The following is a 21,627-nucleotide window of genomic DNA, read 5'->3' on the forward strand; positions in this document are numbered from 1 at the left end:
TTTTGCAGAGAGGAATCATATTCCACTTTGGCCCCTTTTTTTCTAGACTGAATCACATGAAAAAGGGTTCTCCCAAATCTCTACTTGCTTTCATGTAATTTCTCTTTCTCTGCTGACAATTATATCCGTGTTTCTGAGCCACAGGAAAAATGCATGAAATGAGGTTTCTTCAGTGTTTTGCTCTTCAAGAGGAGTAAAACTTGCCTATTTCAGCTCTCCTAATAATGTCCCAATAACTTTTTTTTTATAGCTGGGTGCTACTGGTGATTCATAACACAGCTATATTCTTCTCATTCATACCTTTTACCTAACTGACAAAACTCCTCATTAAAAGTGAGAAGTTTGTAGTGATTGGTTCTAGCGACCATATTCTGACTGCTTGCCCACTTCTACTGAGGTGATTGTTGACTTTCTGAACTTCTGAGTAGCTGTAATTAATTTTTCTTCTTAGCTATGGAATTTCCCTGCATTGCCATTCCTTGCCTTTGTCTACGTCCGTGCACCCAAATCTTTTACCACCACTGGACTCTGATGTTTGCATTCTACCAAGACACAAAATAAAATATGGTTAGAAGAGAAAGATAAAACTTTTATAAGGGATATGAATTTTTCTGAACCTAAAAAAAAGCTTAGTTATCATATTCATTTTCTCTTTTAAGGTAAATATTTAAGGAAGCTACTCACTATTTTTTTAATTGAATTTTTAAAAAATTAATATAGACCTATTCCTGGCCTGAGGAGCCTTAGTAATGATAAATAATGTAGTACATGTAGAAATCATCCACAATCTATTTGAGCAAACTGTAGTCTTTTTCCAGACATCACTACCCCACACAAAACCACTCATTATTAAAGATACAAATCTCAGTTCTCAACAGCTAATCAAAGACATCATTAGATTAAAATTTTCTTCATAATTTGCTCTAAACTGGTGCAATGTGTAGATGAAATAGTAATTTATTGTGGTTTGAAAGACTGGTTTTAATTTCTTTAATTAAAGATTTAAATACTCATAAGTGCCCCTGCGACCAGGAACGGTGCCATTTCAGATGAATCAGTTACTTGGGAGCTCTGTACCTGTGGAAGGGCAGCAGTAGTTTTAAAAGTGAGGATGGAACTGATTGCCATAAATGACCTAGTTGCTTCTGAAAGTGGGTATTCTAATGTGTTGTGGTGTGCTGTGGCAGGAAGATTCTAGTCCATCCTTGAATACGATGCCATGTATACAGCTTTACCTGCTCGGAATAATTTGGGCGTTCCAAACACATTTACAGTTTACTTTCATATATTCCAGCCTTCATGCTTTTCTTTTCCATTTCTGGGTATCTTCTTCTAAACAGATGAGTGGGTTTAGACATCTGTGGGTGTCTTTCACTCCTCCTCTGCTTAATTTTCTAAAATTTCACAATTGTTTATTCTTTCTAGCACTGTTAAGTCTAAATGCTAAAAATGACATATTTTAAGGTTCTCCAAAAGTAATCTAAGACTAATTTTCATTGCTTGTACTGCCTGCTCCTTAATTCTACAAGCAATATAGCAAACTATCTTCTGCTTGTTTTGAAAGTTCTTTCTTTCAGGGAGGAGGAGGGGAGCAATGTATTTCTTATACTGGATATAAAGACTTCTTTAATTATTGTGTTGAAAAGTGAACTATAATAAAAGGTTTGATGAAACATATATTATTTTATCATTTTTTACTGACCATTAGATTAACCATCCTTTATATTTCACAGCAGAAATAACCAGTGCAAGTTGTGTTCCACTTGTTGATAGAGTTGACAGCTTCTCTGTTGTTTTTCCTTACTAGCTCTTTACATAAATGTATTTTTGCCCCCTGCAGCTGCAAATGAAGATGCTATAAAACTGAATGAGACACTCAGAACACAAGACAAGATGTTGGAGAAGAGTCTTCCAGAACTGCAGAGTGAGGTTGAAGCAATGGTCATGGAGATGAGAAATAGAGACCTCAGTATGCAAGAAAAAATAGCTCAAGATGAGTTAAAGTGAGTAGAGAGACCCCAGTCTTCAAACTCCTAGTGACAATGTCTGACTCTTGTAAGTGAGATTGTCATGTTTGCCAATCAAGTTTTCTAGCTGAGGGTTACAGAAATGTGAAAGAAAGCAAAGTCTAATACTTTATATCAGTTGATACAGCATTTGCATTTTTGGAAGTGCTTACATACGTGGAAAGCAGTCCCTAGGAAATTACTTCCCTTCTCCATAGGTACCAGCAACATTTCTAATTGAATTCCAATTTTTCTCTGTTTATTTTTAGCTTCTGCTTCAGACCTGATGAATTGCTTTTGTGCTAAAAATTTCATCTGGAAGCTTAGGGTTTTTCCCTGGAAAACTAGTTGGTCTAATAAAAATAATAACTGTCCAAAAAGTTTGTTCAACATAGTAGATGTTAAAAAGAATGTATTTTGCCATGTTTAGAATAGTGTAGGTCAGAATAAACCATCTCTGTGGCATAGTTCCAAAGCACACTGTTTGATTATTTAATTATCTGTAAATAAATGTATATACATATTAGTATATTGGCAGCTGTTTATAAAACATTATGCCAGATGCTGAAAACTTACCTGATTCAGAAAAATACTTGGCTTGAAGCTGAAGTTCTGGTAGTTTCTTACTTCTACATGAGTAAGACCAGGCATCTCTCTAGGGCTAGACTTTGCTTCACTCTTCACCAGTGCAAACAACTAGCAGGGAATCCAGCTGAGCAGCGACATGGTCCACTGAAGTTGTGATGGATCAGAAAATTGTCTGGCATAGAGTTATGTGGGCCTGAAAATGTCAGTTATCAGGTGCATGCATACTGTAAGGAGATGTAAATGGAATACAAAATTAGCTGAGAATTCCAAGCAGTTTAGAATCAGATTCGCACTGCCTATCTTAGGCTTTAGAAACCAGATCATTTTCTGGAAATCCTGATAGTGCAGTATTTCTTCCCATAACTCTGATAGCTTTACTTTCTATTCTCTTGAGAAAGAATATATTGCAAACTTATTTGTGAGCAATGTTTTATTGCTTTTTCATCTGATTCCACTGAGCCTCTTCTGTGCCTTCTCTTCTCACACACAGAAATAAACCAGGAAAAAGTAGGGATGAGAAAAATTTAGCCAAACCATTGAAAGTTTTACCTGCAAATTTAGGACTGGCTGGAGAAGGGCCTTTCAAACAAGGTGTTGTTAGTCCTCAAATGCTACAGCCAACATGAAACTGTCAGGCTACAATGAAATAATTTCTCACTCTATAGTCCAGTAGCTAGAGTAGAAAATGCAGTAGGGTTTTTTGAGGGAAAGGACTTCTCTCCTCCTTCCATTCTTCCTGAAATACACAAAGCGAGTGTTTAAAATTCTTGATATATGAATACATTTTGTACTAAGAGATACGTGAATATATTCATTGACTTCAATGAAAGTTTTATGGTTTATCTTAAGGATAGGGTTACCTCCTTGTAGTCACTCACTGAGATCCAAGAAATTTTGGCAGTCAACTCAACAGAAGGAAAATTAATCACTGTGCATTACAGGGTGGGGAGGAAAGGACCCGAGAGATACTATTTTCTGCAACTGCCTCTTAAAGGAAATTGTTATAAAACTGTTTAAATAATGTAGTAAGATAGTGGATAGGATACGCTCTCCAAGGAAGAAGAATGAAGAAAAATGGATCATTCTTAGAACTCTGGAAGTACATGTACATATGTGTGGATCGCTGTGCTCACACATGGATGTATTCTCTACAGACCCATTTGAAATATTTACGTTTGAATAAAGTATGAATGAAGCTCTTGCAAGCCTCATTATCATTTTGAAGTAGTTAATCACACTTACTCTTTTGTCAGTGATTGTATTCTGTTTTCAGAATTTTGTCCAAGAACAGAATCCCAAGATTCAGTGAATTCTCTCCTGTTTTCAGTGAATTCTCAAAACTTGAAGAAGACAAATGAAGTAAAGTCTTCTTGCTTTCATAGATGGCAAGGCTTCTCTTACATATGCAGTTCTTTCCATTATTTTCCTTCAAATTTTTCAAATGCAAGCTCTAATTGCCTTAATGTACTGAAATGGCATACTAGTCAATAATTTGTCTTTAAAAAGAGCATGTAGAGAAATACACCAGCTGCTGTTCTGAACTGCCATGATTTTCATATTTATGAAGTAAATCTTGCACTATTTTATAACATTCCTTCATGTTTTCTCAGATGCCACTGAGTTGCTATCAAGGGATGCTGTGAGCCAGAATTCTTTCTTTCTGTTTAGTATGCTGAATAGCTTTATTTTTGTGTGACTTTTTCTTCCACTAATTTGTCTGATAGCTTCTGAACCTCCATGAATTTCTATCATCCACTTTCCTGGGAGAATGAATTGAGAACTCAGCTGTCTAGTGTTGGAAGACCTGCCTCTTATGTTTTGACATTGCCTCCTGATATTTCCATTTTTGTTTTTTGGAGAGACATTGGACAGTTGATCACCTTATCCGTGCTATTCATGATGTTACAATCCTTATTTAGTCTTCTGATAAGGCATTTCTAACATATTTAGACTCTCATATGCAGTTGATGGGTTTTAATCATTTTGTCATCAGTTTCTAATCTTGTTTGTTCTCTTGCACTCATTTTGAGCATCCAGACCATTCAGCATTCCATCTGTAAGGCCAGACCTAAGATTGTTTCTTCTAAAACTTCAAGCATTTTGTATAGCTTTATTTTTTTTCTAGGATGGTATCCAGTGAAAGTAGCACAGCTTAAGTGTACAAGAGAGTATTTTAAGAAATGTGGTGCAGCCCAGTCACACAGAAATTCTAAAGCAAGGGATTACATGGAGCACATTGCCTCATACTTCATTAGAAAGAGCAGAGGGCAAATGCACAACAGATCAATACCAAAGTGCTATCTTTAGAGCACCAAGGAAGAGTTTTGAGGTAGACTGCTGGATGGATAAGTAGTTTGAACTGTGCTATGAGGCAAGGAAATAAAAGGGAAATCTGTCTGTTTTGTACTGTTCCTCCAGTACTGCAGAGTCATAAGGGTGTCAAAATTTCCCAAAAGTGTAAGACAGGAGCTTCTTATAGAAGAAAAATGGAGGAGGTATGAGAGAAATCCTAAGTTCCTTACTACATTTCTGTGACAGGGTGTCAATATTGGGATTTAGTTTTTGATTAAATATTTTGTCCTCAGAAATTGTAAATTCAAATTGTGATTTTTTTTCTTTTTTTCATCAAACGCAATAGCAGAATTGATGGGGGAAAAGACCTCCAATCCATCTCAGAAAATCCCAAAGCTAACAATTTTACTTCCCTTGGCTCCACTTCAGATTCTTCATCTAAATTATGTCCAGTGTCAGTATATCTTTTTCTCCTTTCCTATATCTTTTTGGTGTGCATTTATTTACATATTTATTTTTAAAAGATTCCTAATGGAACTGACTATAGACAGACCAAATTGCAGTGTTTTTTTTTCAGAAAAAGTTTTTTCAGAAAAGTTCTTGTTTTCCACACTTTGGCATAATGAAACAGGAAGAAAAACTTAATCTGTCCTAGGTGGAAGTATGATAAATTTCTTCTGTAGTTATTATCTATCCTACATATTCCTGTTTACTTATGACTTTCCTTATCTCTAAAGCATCATTTTGGAAATGCCTGAAGTGCCTCTTTATTCTTTTTTTTTCCTGTCCTTGACATATCATTGGATTAACACAGCAGTGTTGCCTTGTGTGAAACTGATTCGAGGCAGGCAGATGACAGTATTCCAGTCCCTTAAAACTGGGGTCAGAAAAATCCATTTAAAATATTCCAGAATGTATTTTAGATAAGTGAAAATTTTTGACTACTTGAAGTCATAAATCCAAGGGTCAGGGTTTGGGTTTTTTTATTTCACCAGAAAGCATTTATGATTTTTGACTGTCTAGTCTAAAGCAGTCGTCTGCTTCAAGACAGATTGATATTGGGCATATCTACAAATCCTCCTCAAGTTCAAGGTAGGAAACCACTTTGTGTCGCATGTCACATCAATGTGAGTGAAGGAAATCTTTTAGAAAAGTTGGAATGTTTCAGAAAATCTCACTTTTCTAGTCAGATCTCAAGAATGGAAATTAACCAAAAAATGTAAGGAGAAAAAAAAAAAATATATGTAGTCTTCCATGGAGAATATTTGAATATATTCCACTTCATAAATAGGACCTTAGTGGAATTTAAAAACTTCTTTTAAGAAAGGGCTTAAAAAGAGCTTTCCTTTCACTTTATTAAGCATGTGTCATCTTGAAAATTACTTTAAGACTTAATTTAATTTAATTTTCTTTGAGACTTAGTTTTTCTATTTCATTTGCACATTATTGAGATTATTCAGATTATTTGGTGTAGGGAATATGAACTCTGTGTTTTCATGGATGGCAATGTATTTCAGGAATGCAGAAGATCTTTTGGACAAGGTCAAGAAATTATTTGGTGAGCCCAGTAAGAAAAATGAGGATCTCAAAAATGAGGTCTGGGACAAGCTAGCAAACTACCAGAGCAAAGTTGATGATGCTCAAGATCTGCTAAGAGAAGCTGCAAGTAAAATTTGGGAGGCAGATCGTTTATCTGCAGTCAACCAAAAAAATATGACCATGCTGGAGGTGAGTGCTGACAAGTTTTATCCTCGATTACTTGGATTCTGATTAAAGATTGAACCTTTGCATGATTAAATATTGAAACAAAAATACAAGCAAAACAAAAGTATAATTAAAATATACCTATATCTGATGTAATTTAAAGGGAACATTTTCCTCAGAATGAGGAAGTGCACTGGCTTTTAAAAGTAGAATTACTCCCCTGTTTTATTGAAATAATACCATCTGTTTTGTGGAAGGTACACTGGATTTATTATTCTGTGGGAAATTAAATTTGTTCCAGTATAAATAGTCATGTAAAATTCAAATCATGTGCTCAGTATTTAAATACGAGTTCCGTTAAAATCTTTGCTGTCATATATTTGCTTCTAGAAAACTTAGAGTTTCATCTCCCTCTCCAACCCCTGGGAAGAAGACTGAAGGGGCTATGTGGATTACAGAGTAATAAATCAAACTCCATCCTCAGTAGTTAGGAGACGTTATAAATTATCTCACTCATAGAAGAGGGTCTGCTTGTGATTTAATTTAAATTGCAGAGACTTAAAGAGCATATTATACTGTACATTAACAAGCATTTAACCAAGACATAAAGAGCAGAGTCAACCTAATGAAGATTAATGTTTCAACTGTATCTTGGTGAGCTTTCACCTCAAGTACAATATGAGGGTAGAGTTCTGAGACCTCTGTTCTCAGCAGAGATTTCTGCACTTGATTGAATTAAGGAAATTTGACAAATTTAGGTGATCTCCGTTCTGTGCATTTTCTTCCCAAGGGCGGATGGTTAAAGTTTGGAGATATTACCTGCTATTTCAGTTTTTAAAATATTCTTTGCATCACTGTAGCAGAGTGTCTTTCCAGCAGTCCTGTCCATGTGGCTGCTGTGGCCTCCTGTCAAACTAATCTGTGATACTCAGTGGATCTTGCACAGGAAATTGCCAATTCTTTATTCAGAAGTCTATCCTTGCCACGCAATATGCAGTAGTTTTACTAGTTGGTAAAACAGGAATCCATAGGTTACTCCAAACCTTTTATTTTGTATTCAGCAGTTAGTGAAGTACCAATAGATGGAAGTAGAAAAGCAAAAGAATATTTTTACAAATTTTTTCTTCATAGTCAGAGGTGATTTACAAAGTGAGGAACTTGCACATCTGGGTGATGGTTAGGATTTTTAACTTTCTGATTCATTTTGCAGTAGTACTTCAGCCAGTTACCTCTGTTAGAGAGCAACAAAAACCCTGCGATGTGGTAGGACAATGCACAGCTGGGGTTAGGAGGACAAAGAAAAGAAACCTTACATGTGCTTTTATTGTTGTCACTGTCAGCTCTGGGAGCTCAGAGAGTTGCAGAAGGGGCGTTGTGGCATGGTGACAAAATGCAGTCTTACACTGAGATGCTGACATTTGAGCTGTTCTAGTAAACAAGTGGTCTTTTTCTTTGTGTGAACTCATTCTATAGAAAAGGAAGCAAGCTGTAGAAGATGGCAGACAAGATGTTGAAAAGGCCCTTCAGGAAGGGAATGATATTCTTAATGAAGCCAGTAAACTTGCAAATAACATCAGCATAGCTGTAGAGGTGAGTATTTTATCATCTTTACCTGAGAATTAGTACAACAAAACGTCATTATGGAAGCAAAATAGATAATTAAAGTAACATCTAATTTTTCATTGTTTTTATCAACATTGAAATATTTTACTTGGGATAATTCTTTTTTCCATTGCTGTATGGCAGAAGATCTAGTTGGGTGTATAAAAACTAGTAACTTAGAGTTTTTAGTGATTCATTGGATTACATGTGAGCAAGCTCATAATATTTTAGGGACTCTGCCATTTATAAATATGGCATTCTGATTGTGGTACTGACTTTATCTTGAGAACTACAGATGCAGCAGACTCATTCACAGTCTCACTGCAACTCTGTAATCTAGATATAGATTTATCTGCACAAAAACTGTGTATATATCGGAAGGAAACTTCAGAAATAATTTGTTGCCTGTGGCCACAATTTTAAGTCTAGACAGATCAGGGAGAGGATTGAACTCACATTCTGCATAATATTTTTGAAAATTCTGCCTTAAAAATTTATTCAACAGAGTTTGAGATCAGTGCCTTAGCTACCAAAAAAAAAAAAAAAGTATCTTGAAGTATCACTGGTTCTGAAGATATTTCCAGCATGCATCACAGCTTACCGTAATAAATGGAAAAATGGTCTTTGGAGACATTGAAAAGGAGACACAGTGAGACAGCTTTTTGGAACAGGAATGGCAAATCTTCAGAAAGCATAGTTCTTACTGAGAAGCTTTAATAATCAAAAAGGCATTGTAGCCACTCAAAGGGTCCTGGAACATGAAACTTCTGCCACTTATTAGTTATTACTGTGGAGCTCAGCAACAATATAGCTATGCATGCATTATCATTTAGGAAACAAATCAAAATTAGAGTTTATAAGCTTTTAAAGTGTACAATTCCTTAATTGTAAGAGAAAAGCTTTTACTAAGCTCAAGAGAGACAAGTAGATCTTGGAATATTGCTTATCTTCTCTCTGCTTTTCAGTCCAGCCATTCCTGTTACTCTTCCCATACTAGTTCCCTGAAGTTTTAATGCATGGGTAAGTTGAGATAATAGCCCACAAGGGAAGAAGAAACACCCTTATATATAGATAAGGCTACAGAATTCACAGAATGACTAGGTTGCTTACATTCAGAAATTTAAATGCTTTTCTTTTGCCATTTTCAGTATGTAGAAGGTGTTGCAGATAAGATACAGCCAATGTCTGATCAGCTGAAAGATAAAATAGATGACTTATCACAAGAAATTCGAGACAGGATGCTTCCAGAAAAGGTGTTGCAAGCTGAGAACCATGCGGGCCAGCTGAATGAATCATCTGCAGTGCTGGATGGGTAAGGCAGACATTCACTGGTAAGGCTAAAATCATGAGGCAGGTTTGCAAAAGTGCTTCACAGAACTTGAGGGGCATTCTTCTTTTACATCTGTTTCTGGAGCTATACATATAACTAGTGATGTGTACAAGCATACAACTATTGAGTTAGTCAATTTATGAATCTCTTGTAAACCATTTCCTACACCTTGTGATTTTTATAGGCTGTGTGGACAGCAAACAGTGCCCTCAGATGCACTGGTAACACTGTTTAACTTATCATATGCTTACTGCTATGTTGTGAAAAAAATAGAAATTCTTAAAGAGCTCACGACGTGTTTTCATGTGCATTTGTTAAAAACAAGTACTATTTTCCTTTTTAAGATGACCATTTTGGTAGGAGACTATTATTGGGATGTTTACTAAACTAAACTAAATTGTTTACTGTTGGAACTCCCCCTTAGTGATGGACAGTAATTCCTCTACCAATTTCAAAACACTTTCCCAAAAAAGTAGGTGTCCTGGACCAAAATGCTGAAACCCAAGAACGGAAGCTTCAGGTTCTGTTTACCTCTATCACAGTCCTAAATATGAGAATTGCAACGCCCTTCATTTGTATGACTACTGCTCTTTCAGAAGAATGAAACTATATAACTCATCATAAAAATAGTTTCCTGTAAAGAATATAAAACAAGGGTTTGTTGGGTTTTTTGGGAATTTAGGGGGAAAAGGAGAGGGATGTCTTTTGTTTAATCGCATTCTATGCACTTAAGAAGGCAAGCCATAAATAGTAAATGTAATCTATAATACACTTAAAGGTGCAGAACTTAATATGTAACATAAACAAGGCAACTGGGGATACAATCATCATAAAATCACCCCAGGACAAATAGTAATACTCAGAAATAGACCATGGATATTCTGCCTGTTGAACCTGTCCCCAGCATAGCTTCAGCATTTCATTATTTTATAAAAGCACTGCATAAAATAAAAAAGATTATTTTTTTAGACATCAACAATATGCTACTTTTTTGCTGCTTATATCTTTAGATCTACCTGAAGACTTGAATATCCCAAAGACTTGTGAACAGATGCTTAACACAGGTTTTTCTTGCCAGCATCTGTAATTTTGAGGAAAAGACAGGAAATACTGTCTGATACTTGCAAAATTACTGGCTTCATTCACAGTGTAGTTACACTGCTCCAGATACTCGGTGTAATACATGTTTTGAGATATGCATAAAGTAATGATAGCTGTGGTTTCCTCGGTAAAAATTGATTTGAAAATGAACGACTTTAGTGTCACACCCAACCATGTATAAATATCTGAATACATGGAAGATAGTCATGAAGGAACTAAGAAATATAGAAAATGTAGACAAAAAAGAAGACTGTGCTCCTAAACAAATGTTCACAATGCTTTGAGATAGAATTTTTTAACTATTCAAAAGAGACCTTTTTATGGGTGTTCATATGTGCTTCTTAATGTAGGTGAAAGCTTGGCCTTAATAAACTTAGGGTAGTGTTTAAAATGTTATAACATCACCCTATGTTATATGCATGCCTATGTCTGATCCAGATATCAACTTTGATTTCTCAAAAAAGGCAATAAACTCCACAGAATCAAGGACATTAAAAATTATGTCTAAAAGCAGATTATTCAAAGTTAAAATTTCTGATATGGTCAGATAACTTCAAAGGACAAAGAAATACTGTGGTGCTGTGTAATCAGGATAAGCTGTTTACTTCATGCCCTGACAATAAATAATTATACTTCACAGGCCTATGCAGTCTCTATCAGTTTGAGGAATTCAAAAGTGTATCTATCTTCACAACTGACACTTGAGTGCCATCCAGACAATACTGACTTTGGTGTAGATTACTGTTTCTTCTTACAGGAGAAGTAGAGGGAGACCCTTGTCTCTCCAGTCACCCTCTAAGGATTCAAGTAATCTCTCAGTTGACAATGAGGATGTTCTCCTGAGTATTGGAACATGGAACCATTCATGTACTTAACCTAGAAAAAAATTGTTATTTCTGCTGTGTACAAGGAAACATTAGTATAGGCCTCTCCCTTATGGCTAATTCTCTGCTTGTGAGTAAACGCCACTGGTATTTGGCAAATTCAGTTTACGTTTTTCCTAACCAGAAAGGATTTGAACTATGTTTCTTAAGCTACTTGCTAGGTAGCTTTTCTGGGCTCCACGTTTGTCTAACAGAGCATCCCAGAAACTTAGAGAAGCCTAGAGAGCTCCCGCTGTAGTAGAGGAATGAGTCTTTTCCAAGAGTGATGCAGAGACAGCTCAGTCATGCAAGTTTCTGCAGAAATCTAAAGGGAATCTCTCTCCCTCTATTAACTACTTGTGGAGTCCAGGGACTATACCTTCCATCCACTTTGTCTTTTCTGTGGCACTTTGTAGAAATCAGTAATTGATGCAAGGATCAGAGCCCAGCTGTCACAGTTCTCCAGAGAACAGATAAATTACCAGGATGAATTTTCCTTTCTTCCACACACACTGTCTCAATGACTATTTTATGCCAGCTGGAATAGGTCCAACAGAAATAATCCCCATCTCTCTTATATTGCCATACACCTGCATGGCTAGAGAATTTCCCAGAGAGGCAAAAATCCAGGTTCTGATCCATTCTTATCCAGTTCAAGTGGTGATTTTAGCCCATTTATACTTTAGTCAGTAAAATCAGCATAGGCATTGGTCATAATGACTACTGAGAAAGTTGTCTTCAAGTTCATTCTGTGGGTGCAGCAATTCTTTGTAGAAAATGATCAAGTATATCATACAGAGAGAGTGAAAGAAAAGTTATTTCCCCAGCCTTCTGACTGGAAATTTGCCTAGGAAGGAGGTTAGCTGAACTCTGTCCCTGCACCAGAAAATGCTAACTGTATTTAATCTATTTATAGCTATCAGAATGGAGTATTTCATGTAAATTGAAGATCACATTCAATATGAAGCATTACTGCTTATGTTTTACATTTTTGTCAGCAAAATTAACATTTAGAATTTGGTTTAGACTATGAGAACTCCTTTAAAACTAGCAATTCTGTTTTTGGCAGCCAGACCAAGAAATGAATTTTTCAGAGATTCTGCTTTAAAACATGTCTGTGATGATCCTTCATGTTCATACAGTGCAAGTTTCCTCAAATTGCCTGGCTCAGCACATAGCCTAAAAACCCACGTGATGAATATGTTACTTGTATTAGAGCATTAAGCACAGTGCTATCATTTCTCACTGTCTGATCTATTTTTATCTCACAGAAGCTCCTCTTTCAGCAAACATTGTTCTTTATGTCTTTGTGCACAGATAAAATATGAATTCCATTAAACACATGATGCCAGATCTCCTGAAATCTCAGATGTAGTGTTGCTCTCTAAACACTTTAGAAATAGCCTTAGAAATGCAGGCCATTGGGTCTGAAAGTGTAGAATACTCTGTTCTTTTGATCTCTGACAGCAGGTTTAATGGTGTGTTTACTTTCCCCATCCCAACAGAATCCTTATTGAAGCCAAAAACCTCTCTTTCAATGCCACACGTGCTTTCAATGCTTACACTAACATCAAGGATTACACAGATGAAGCTGAAAGGGTTGCCAAGGAAGCCAAGGCTCTTGCAAATGAAGCCATGCAATCGGTAAGGAAAATTGAGTAAACTGAGAAGAAGGTTTAGATTTTTTATGGAATGTGCTACACTGATCTCAGATTTGTGTTTTGCCATCTTAAACCTTATGTGAGGACCTTTGCTGTCAAACGTTCTTGTTTCATGATCAGAAAGCTATGCCTCTGTCTACATGTATCTTCAGACAATCCCTATTTTTCCTAGCTCACGATCCTTACTTTTCTTCACCATTTTATTTACTATCCTTACTTTCCTCCTTCTGTCTTCCACCTTTTGGTTTTTGTGTATGGCTCAAGCCAAGCCAACAGCTTTGAGTCAGGAGTGTAGGTCATTTGATATTCAACGGTGCTAGTTTACATGTGGGTAATACATTCATTAAATATAAAGAACTCCCTACCTTAATCAACTCTTCAACCTAGTTCCCTGAAAATACTTGGAGGCACTTCTCTGCACATCAGATGAACTGCATGCACCTGGCCAGAATTCTAGAAATGGAGAATTGTAGGAGGGGAGTGGAAATTCTTATTCACTTTGTGAACTCTACCAGTTTTTGCAGAGAAATCTTAATCTCACTTTGAGGTAGCACATGCAAATTTCCAGAGAATATGAAGAAAGCTTTTAAAAATAGGATTGTAAGGTAAAGCCAGCTCTCCAGCCTGAGCCACAATGAGGGTCTCAGCTCCTTGATGTATAGACTGTGAGCAGAAGGATTGTGAGCATAGCCAAAATTATCTTTTATGTCAGATATCAAAGGAGTTAATGGCTAATGTGTGGGAGTTGGTCAGAGACCAACAGACATGCACTTCATGTGCATACAGAAATATGAGGCAGTGACAATATAATACGAGATTGCCTGAACTCATATTTGATATAGGAACATGTAGATGAGCACAAATAACTTGTAGTTACAGCACTTGTACATGAATAAAGGTGGCTTGCAGAGTGCTACTTCAGTCATGGGTTATGAGAATAGCAAAATCAATCACATATTGTAAAGGTCTATATTCATCAGAGGGATAAAGTGAACTAGCCACTGCACAAATATTTTAATATTTGAAGGCTGTTTATATTTTCAGTGTTTTTTTCAAAAAACACTAACTATTGTTTTTATCTCTTGATAAAAAAAAATTCACCTCGCACATTAGTATGTGCTAGTTCTCTGTAAATGGTTCTTTATTTCACCAGAATGCCTAATTACACACAGAAGTAAATAAGGGCCTGCCCCTTTTTGTTTTTTCCTTCTCATTAAGATTTAATACGTGCTCTCTTTTTCTCCTTTGACGACTTGGAATGAGTGGGACAGGCAGCTGCTTCAGGGAGTGAACAGGGGGGAAATAAAGGCACATAGAACAATAAAGAAACAAAGCTAGCAATTACAGTATGGTGACAAAAGTCACTAGGTGATTATATCTTAGAGAGAAAGGGGATTGATAATTTAAGTGATGAAGGTCAAGATGGAAAATATGATGTAAATAGAAGCAAGTGAGTGGCAAGGAAAGAGATGAAAATATTAAGGCGATGTTTTCAGCATCTCCTTTGCGTGTATTCAGTAGAGGGAGCTTGGTTTTTTTTATGAGCAGTATATGTTAAGTGGGGATCTAGTTGATGAGGAAGAAAATTGAGGCAGCTGATGCCTTTTAAATGTAATTGACTTGATATAGAGGTCATTGGTGGTTTACTGTCAAATTGCTGCAGAGCAATAGATTTAGCTGTTATTTCTTAAATGATCATTTGAAGGTTTTGAGCCAGATTTTAAAAATATGTCAATTGTGAACTACAGTCATCACTTCTTTATTCTTTTCCCTTGTATTTATTTAAAGACTGTTGAATGTTTGCACATCCTAGGTGAAGAGTTTAACTGGTAACCAGGTAAATCAGGGTCTCATTTTCTGTAGGTCCTAAGGAGCTTCAGCACAAGACCAGAAGTGTGCCCTCAGTCAGGGCTGTCTGGAGCAAAATGGTTCAAAAAGTCTCCTAGAAGGCAGCATTGATGAATCTGCTCCTCGAAGGCAGCATAAGCCCCTAGAAACTGTGTTGCCAACTTTCTGAGAAGTTGCTCTGGGGACCCTGTGTAAAAGATGGAGATAAGGTCTTTCCCCTCTCTGTTTTTGAAAGAGCTATGTTCTCTTCTGTATGAGAGCTGTTGTGGATGCCTGTCTTCTGTGAAAGACTCCGAGTCCAGCTGTGAGCAGCTAATGGAGAAAAGTGCTGTAGCTCACTGTGCATCCCTGATCCTCACCTTTCCCATTCACTAGGAATAATGTTGGGGCAGGAGGATGAAGGTTTCCCAACAGCAACAAGCTGGTGTATGAACCAGAGATGGTAAGGACAGCTTTTGGTTTTAGGGTCTGTTCTGTACATCACTGGATGTGCAGAATAGATCATTTTATAAGATTATTTATAAGATTATTCATTTATAATTATTTACAAGAACCTTAGTGATAGCTCAAGGGGTTTTTGGTTTTTGGATTGTAATGGGAAAATGCCCTCATTTTCAAATTCATCTAATGTTTCTAAAAGGATGAATGAAAAGATGCTTAAAATCCATCGTGATTACAGGAAGCCTGATAAATGACTGGAAAAAATGTATTAAAAATATTACAGAAAAATTTCTCCTGAGCTTTTTATGATGGATTTGCTCTCCCTTTTGAAAGCAAAATAAATTCATCAGAAATGAAAAATCTTTAGCATTCAGCCAATTTCAGCATTCCATTAATTAGGCAGTAACTGATAGGAGTAAGGTTGACATACTCTGTTTGTATATCTCAGATCAGAATCTTAGTTTTACACTAAATAATTTTAAAGAGTGGATTATTCTTAGGCTTTTTAGAGAGGGCTTACAGGCTGGGGACTGTAGGAAGCGTAGGGGACACATCAAGTGTTAAGGGTCCTGCTTTCTTCTTTGATTTTGACTTTCTTTGTAGGTGGTGTCCAGCTTCTGTTGGGTGTCTAGATTTCCTTACATAAAGCTGCCTAAATATCCTTGTGAGGATGCCCTGAGGTGGAAATCATTTTTGGTATCCATCTTCAGGACTGGTAGAAATGAGAGTTACCCTATCTCTTTCATAGGAGAAAACTTCACAATATAAGTGTATGTGAAAATAATTTAAGAGCAAGGCAGAACTATTTTAAACTGATTTGAATTAGCACTGAGGCCTACAAAATTTGTACCTGTGTAAGTTCATGTGATCCTCAACACTGCCCCAGTGCATTTGTGCCTCTAAACTACGACTGAGACAGCACTGTTTGGGTACATAACATGGTCCCACTTCTGCCAGAAGATGAAGCTGAGATTCAAACTGTACAGGGTTTGCATGGGGTGGGTAGGGGCCATGAAGAAGGGCACAGGGAGAGGAAGCTACTATCTGCAGATTATGGACATTTTGGGAGAGACAGAATTAGAATAAATTAAATTCCAGAAAATTTAAAATTTTCAAATTTATTGTGAATCATAATTTTTGTTTTGTTTTGTTTTTCTTTTTTATTCTCTTTTTTTCTTTTTTTTTTACAGTATATGTCCCAATTTAGAATATAATGTCAAAGTCTGTTGGCTGTAAATCCTAAATTGTGGTTCACTCTGACCCAGGCTTGCCACAAGTATCCAAACTCACACAAAGTCATAAAATATTTGGGTTTTAATTACTGACTGCTTCTTAATTTGATATCTCATGAACCACAAGAAAAACTAGTAAAAAAAGTACATTTTCTATCAGATGTCCTAATTTATCCTTGTTTTCAAAATTGTTTTTAAAAAATATAAAATAAAGCTTTTGATAAGTACAAGTTTATTTCTCTCTGAAAGGGCTTTTCGAGTATTAACTTCATGCTGAAGTCTATTTCTGACTAATTGTCAGCACATGCCCAATTAATGATCTTGATTTGATGAGCTTCTTGATTTTACATTGTAAATATGGTCTTCCAGCTTCATTTTATTGACTATAAACTGCTTCAACAGCCAGTTAATTGTGCCTAGTTATATAATAATAGTAATAGTAGTAACAATAGTAATAGTAATAATAATAGTAGTAGTAATAATAGTAATAGTAATAATAATAGTAGTAGTAATAATAATAATAGTAATAATAACAATCCTTACTTTTGAAGTCTGTGGTCACAGAGTGTTCATACTCTGGGTTCTGTTTCTAGTGGGAAAAGAAATTTAAAAGTATTATCTGATTTGACAGATGCATCTGTCACAAAATCTGGCCAAATGTTCTTCCTTCAGGAGCAGTCTTTTGTTTCACTGGATAGTTTTTTTTTACTTTTTTTCCTGGGTATTTTTATATTTTGTTGTTACCAGTGCTGCTTGTTCTCATGTCGTAGAGAAAAATCTGTAAGAAGCTAATTTTTTTCATCTTTTTTAATGTGTATGTTTTTGTTGTTGAAAGGAATGTGTACACAGCTTAATATTTCAGGTGAGCTTGGGAAATGGCAGTGATGTGTGCCTTAGCTCTTAAAGTCACATAAAAGTTTAAATTTACATACCATCTAAATAGAAGGGCTCTTTAATAGCTACACCCCTGTGACATGGCAACATATATACCAAGTGATATCCCATAACAAAAAGCTTGGTTCTGGATTTTGAAAGTATCCAAAGCATTCTCTAAGATTTCTAAAAGAAAGAGAAACAGCAAGTTCACTATATGTTCTTTACAGTGTCAAAACACATCAGAGCTTCAGCAATATGTGAAATGTCACTTCTGGGCTTGCTCATTATAAAAATAATGACTAGCAATAATAATTGTGTCATTTAATTGACACACAGTTAATTTTTGAGTATATGCATCTGCCCTGGAAAATGAAAAGTGGCTGCTTCTTAATTACATACCAGTTACAAGGCTATGACCCATGACTAATATAGAATGTTATCTGGCTGTCAGGAGTATTCTCAAAGAAATGTATTCAGTATGATGTGTGACCTGAGTTCAGGCTGACAAACTGAACAGTAAGTGGTTCAGAACCTGGAGCATTTCCTACTGACTGAAAACACTAATCTAATTTAGAAAAATCATTCCATCTATTGATCAGTCTCTGCACTGAAGGTAGAGATGGATGTTTTTCAGGAGAAAGATCTTTAAGTAGTATGATATGATGAAGGATGGTTACTTAGTAATAAAATTCTTTCAGATTAACTGCAGTTTGCCCTGCTTTTAAAACTCTGTTTCTTACTTCTTTACTCACCTAGCAATTATAATTCTTTCATTTAACCACAGATTAATCTCAGTTGTCATTATTAGAGTCATCAGATCCAGTCTGGCCTGTAAAGTTTCTGTAGCTGCAGTTAGGGAGGAATACTGTACTGCATGGTGTTTTGTCCTTAGCTGGAAAGATAAATGCATATTTAAGTTGTAATACATTTTGCTTGTTGGTTTTGGACAGCTCTTATAGTCAAATCTGTTTCTTTAATACTGTAAGCATTGTCTCTCTTTAATGAAGTAATCTCTGATATTCTGATAAAGGGGATCTGACATTTCATTAAAAAAATATTTAGATTTTTTTTTTTATTTTGGTACTTAGAGTACTATTATGGCAACAGGGTGTAATTCAGAGCCCACTGATGTGCGCATAAAATTCAGATGACTGTTTGCTTAGATCATGATCACATGTCATTGGTGACCTCAGACTTTCCTGTACGTTTGACACTTTGTTTGCTTGCCTACAGACATCTGATCCTCAAGGATCACTGAAGGATGGTGCCAGGAGCTCTCTTCAGAAAAGCTTCAGGGTCCTTAACAGAGCCAAGATGTTAGAAAGTGATGTTAAAGGTATGTGCAGTATATGGCATTCAGAACCACTAAACAGAGGAAAAAAAACGTTGTGAGACTGCTATGCTTCTGGTATGAAGAAACCTTATAGGAAAAAAGTAGAATTCATTACCTGATTTGAAATTGGATAGTGTATCAATGAAAAGGATTCTCCTGTTTTGTGTACAGGCATTATACAGGAACAAGGGCAAGAGTAAGGGCAAGAAAAAAGAAAAATATTCCAGGCTAGGTTTTGAACTTGTCATAGAGATGATGCATGAATCTTCCCCATCCTGCTACCTTAGTTAAACCAAGAAACTAATAAGAAACTTCTTTCTTATTAGAATCAAGAGAGATAAAAGAGCCCTGTCTTCCATGTTTTTGCATACAAAATTATCTTTGGCCTCTTGGCCAAAGATAATTTAAAAAGAACATACAGCATGAAGGAGGTGATCTATACAGCTTAGTCATCTTTTGGCTGTTACTACACTTCAATTTAGTTTTGGTAGCTCTAGGATTTCCAACTGCAGAACTAGTATTTCCAACTGTAGAACAAGTAAACATAATGTTTAATAAGGTCATAAAGCATAATGTTTCATAAGGTCATTAATTGCATTTTATTGTCATACACTGTTTGAAAGTGAAAAAATCATTATTTTCTTGTAGCTGAACTGAGGGAAAGAAGTGTGTCTGAGTTACTAGTAAATCTTGGATGTATATTTAGAGTCTTCTTTATTGCAATTCTCTTCTTCCAGATTCAGTATAGATTTGGGGCTAGATGACCATATTTCAGGAAATATGTTATAGAAAATCACAAGACTATGAGAAGAGGCCAATGTGCAATTTCAGTATCATGCCTGAAGTGGAAAAAAATAGCGATGCTTTCTGGTCTGGCGTGCAAACTGCTGTAGCTTGCCATGGCTGGTGTATAAGAAGCACTAAAACGGCTGCGCCGCCTCTCCGGTGCCGCAGCTCCAGTGAGCTGACTTGGCACCTCAGAGTGGAGCCCACAGCTCTGTCTGCTCCCCAGGCAGGTGGAGTAAAGCACAGTGCCCTGTTTGCAAGGACAAATCAAAATGGTGTTTCTACGAGGATGGACATGAATTCCATGTGTCCACACGACTGTTCAATTTAACGCTGAGACAAGATATATTACAACCATTACTGCTGAGAATTTTGAGAAGTTATTTTGCCATTGTACCAGTGAATATTTTAGTTGATAACAGTTTCATAATTCAGAATAAAATGTCCAAACAGCCTAAAGATTCATAAAGCAATCTTAAAGCAAGCAGGCAGGAAGGCTTTAAATGCACATATTAGATCTTTGTCTGTTTTTCCCCAAACTGAAGGGTAATGAGATGGAGCTTTCCTTAATGCTCCTCAATATATCTTAAAGTGCTTCATAAAGACAAACATTCTAAACTTGGGCAGTATGCCTTTTTGCGTCTAATAAAACATGTCCATGCTCCACAGCTAGACCCGTGGAGATCAGTTAACATTGTGCCCAGAATGTAGATGTGTAAGAAGAAAACACAATGACATATTTCTATTCCCCATGCTGCTTTTGCACCAAAGTGGTGATATTATTAGTATTGTGAATAACATAGAACATATGTTACTGGTATTATGAGCATAATCTCTTGTGGTTGTCTTGATTTTCCCATGAGAGAAATTGGGAGTTCAGTGTCAAACTAAGAGAAAGGTATTTTCTTAGAATCCTTATAAAGCCACCCTTTCAGAGTCTCAGCTGGAAGTACAGGATGGCTAATGGGCACTCTAAAAAGATCTGGTAGACAGAACTAATCACTAGCTTAAAATTTCTCTGTCTGCACTACAGGAAGTACATTAGTTAAAGTAATGAAGACCCATAAACCACTCAACTAATATACACTCCAAAAATCCCACCTGGGCCGTGACGGAGATGGGAGTTTTCTTCCTACATTATGACATTCCCCTGATTTGTGGCCAATTACCTGAGTTATAAAATGGCTGTTAATCATGAAAATGTTTTATATTACCACCAAAGACTTCTGAAACCCTCCTTACAAAGCAAAGCTTCTGACAGAAGCTATTAAAATGGAGATTTAGTCATTTATCTCTCTGTGGGTTTAGGAGTTAAGAATAACCCTGGCGGGAGAAGCAAAATCTGTATGTAGTATTGTGGCTAAGGAGGAATTTTGAAATTTGGGCTACCAGTGAGTAAATGCTGATCAATGAAAAGTGAAAATAAGATGCATAAACAACTCTTCAGCTGGAGACTGCTGTCAGGTGGCTACTGAAATTCCGCTAATGTAATTTCTTTTGCTTAAGAATTGACAACTTGAGGGGGATGTGTCTTGTCGGACAACACAAGAATATTTTCAGCTAGAACATTTTCCAGCTGATAGATCCCTTGTTTGTGTATTCTCCTCTGCATTGTCTTTCTGCTGACATGGCATATTGCATTCACCAGATTATGGCAGTCAGTGCTGAAGGTACTCTTTTTAAAAAGTTACACTTAATTAGCTGCATTTCTCTAGTTACATCTCTTTCTCCTATTTGTTCCTAATGCCAGTTTCTAAGTCTTGCTTGGTTTAGGAAAGAAAATTCAGGTTGTGACCCATGTTCCTCTTTATAGGATGAGATTGTATAGGGGAGCAAGAATGCTATTTGGAAGAAGTTAACACAAAGATAACAGAAGGGGATGTGTGTAACAGTCAGCTCATTTCTGCAGTCTCCAGTCAATAAAAACAGATGCATTTGTTGCTCCTTGGTAGATTTCCAACTTT

The 21,627-nt window shown here is 36.3% G+C and overlaps 1 protein-coding gene across 6 annotated transcripts in view; it reads left to right on the forward strand.

Moving 5' to 3' along the window:
• Nucleotides 1-21,627, forward strand: part of LAMA2 (laminin subunit alpha 2) — a 341,474-nt gene that overhangs the window by 267,415 nt on the left and 52,432 nt on the right. For all 6 annotated transcript variants that reach the window (XM_058834226.1, XM_058834227.1, XM_058834225.1 and 3 more), the window contains 6 exons: nt 1,841-2,003; nt 6,404-6,614; nt 8,064-8,180; nt 9,341-9,504; nt 12,992-13,130; nt 18,778-18,880. In XM_058834226.1, the coding sequence (XP_058690209.1) occupies nt 1,841-2,003; nt 6,404-6,614; nt 8,064-8,180; nt 9,341-9,504; nt 12,992-13,130; nt 18,778-18,880 (897 nt within the window). The remainder of the gene's footprint in view (nt 1-1,840; nt 2,004-6,403; nt 6,615-8,063; nt 8,181-9,340; nt 9,505-12,991; nt 13,131-18,777; nt 18,881-21,627) is intronic.

The sequence above is a fragment of the Poecile atricapillus genome, chromosome 3 (assembly GCF_030490865.1).
Source record: "Poecile atricapillus isolate bPoeAtr1 chromosome 3, bPoeAtr1.hap1, whole genome shotgun sequence".
Taxonomy (NCBI): Eukaryota; Metazoa; Chordata; class Aves; order Passeriformes; family Paridae; genus Poecile; species Poecile atricapillus.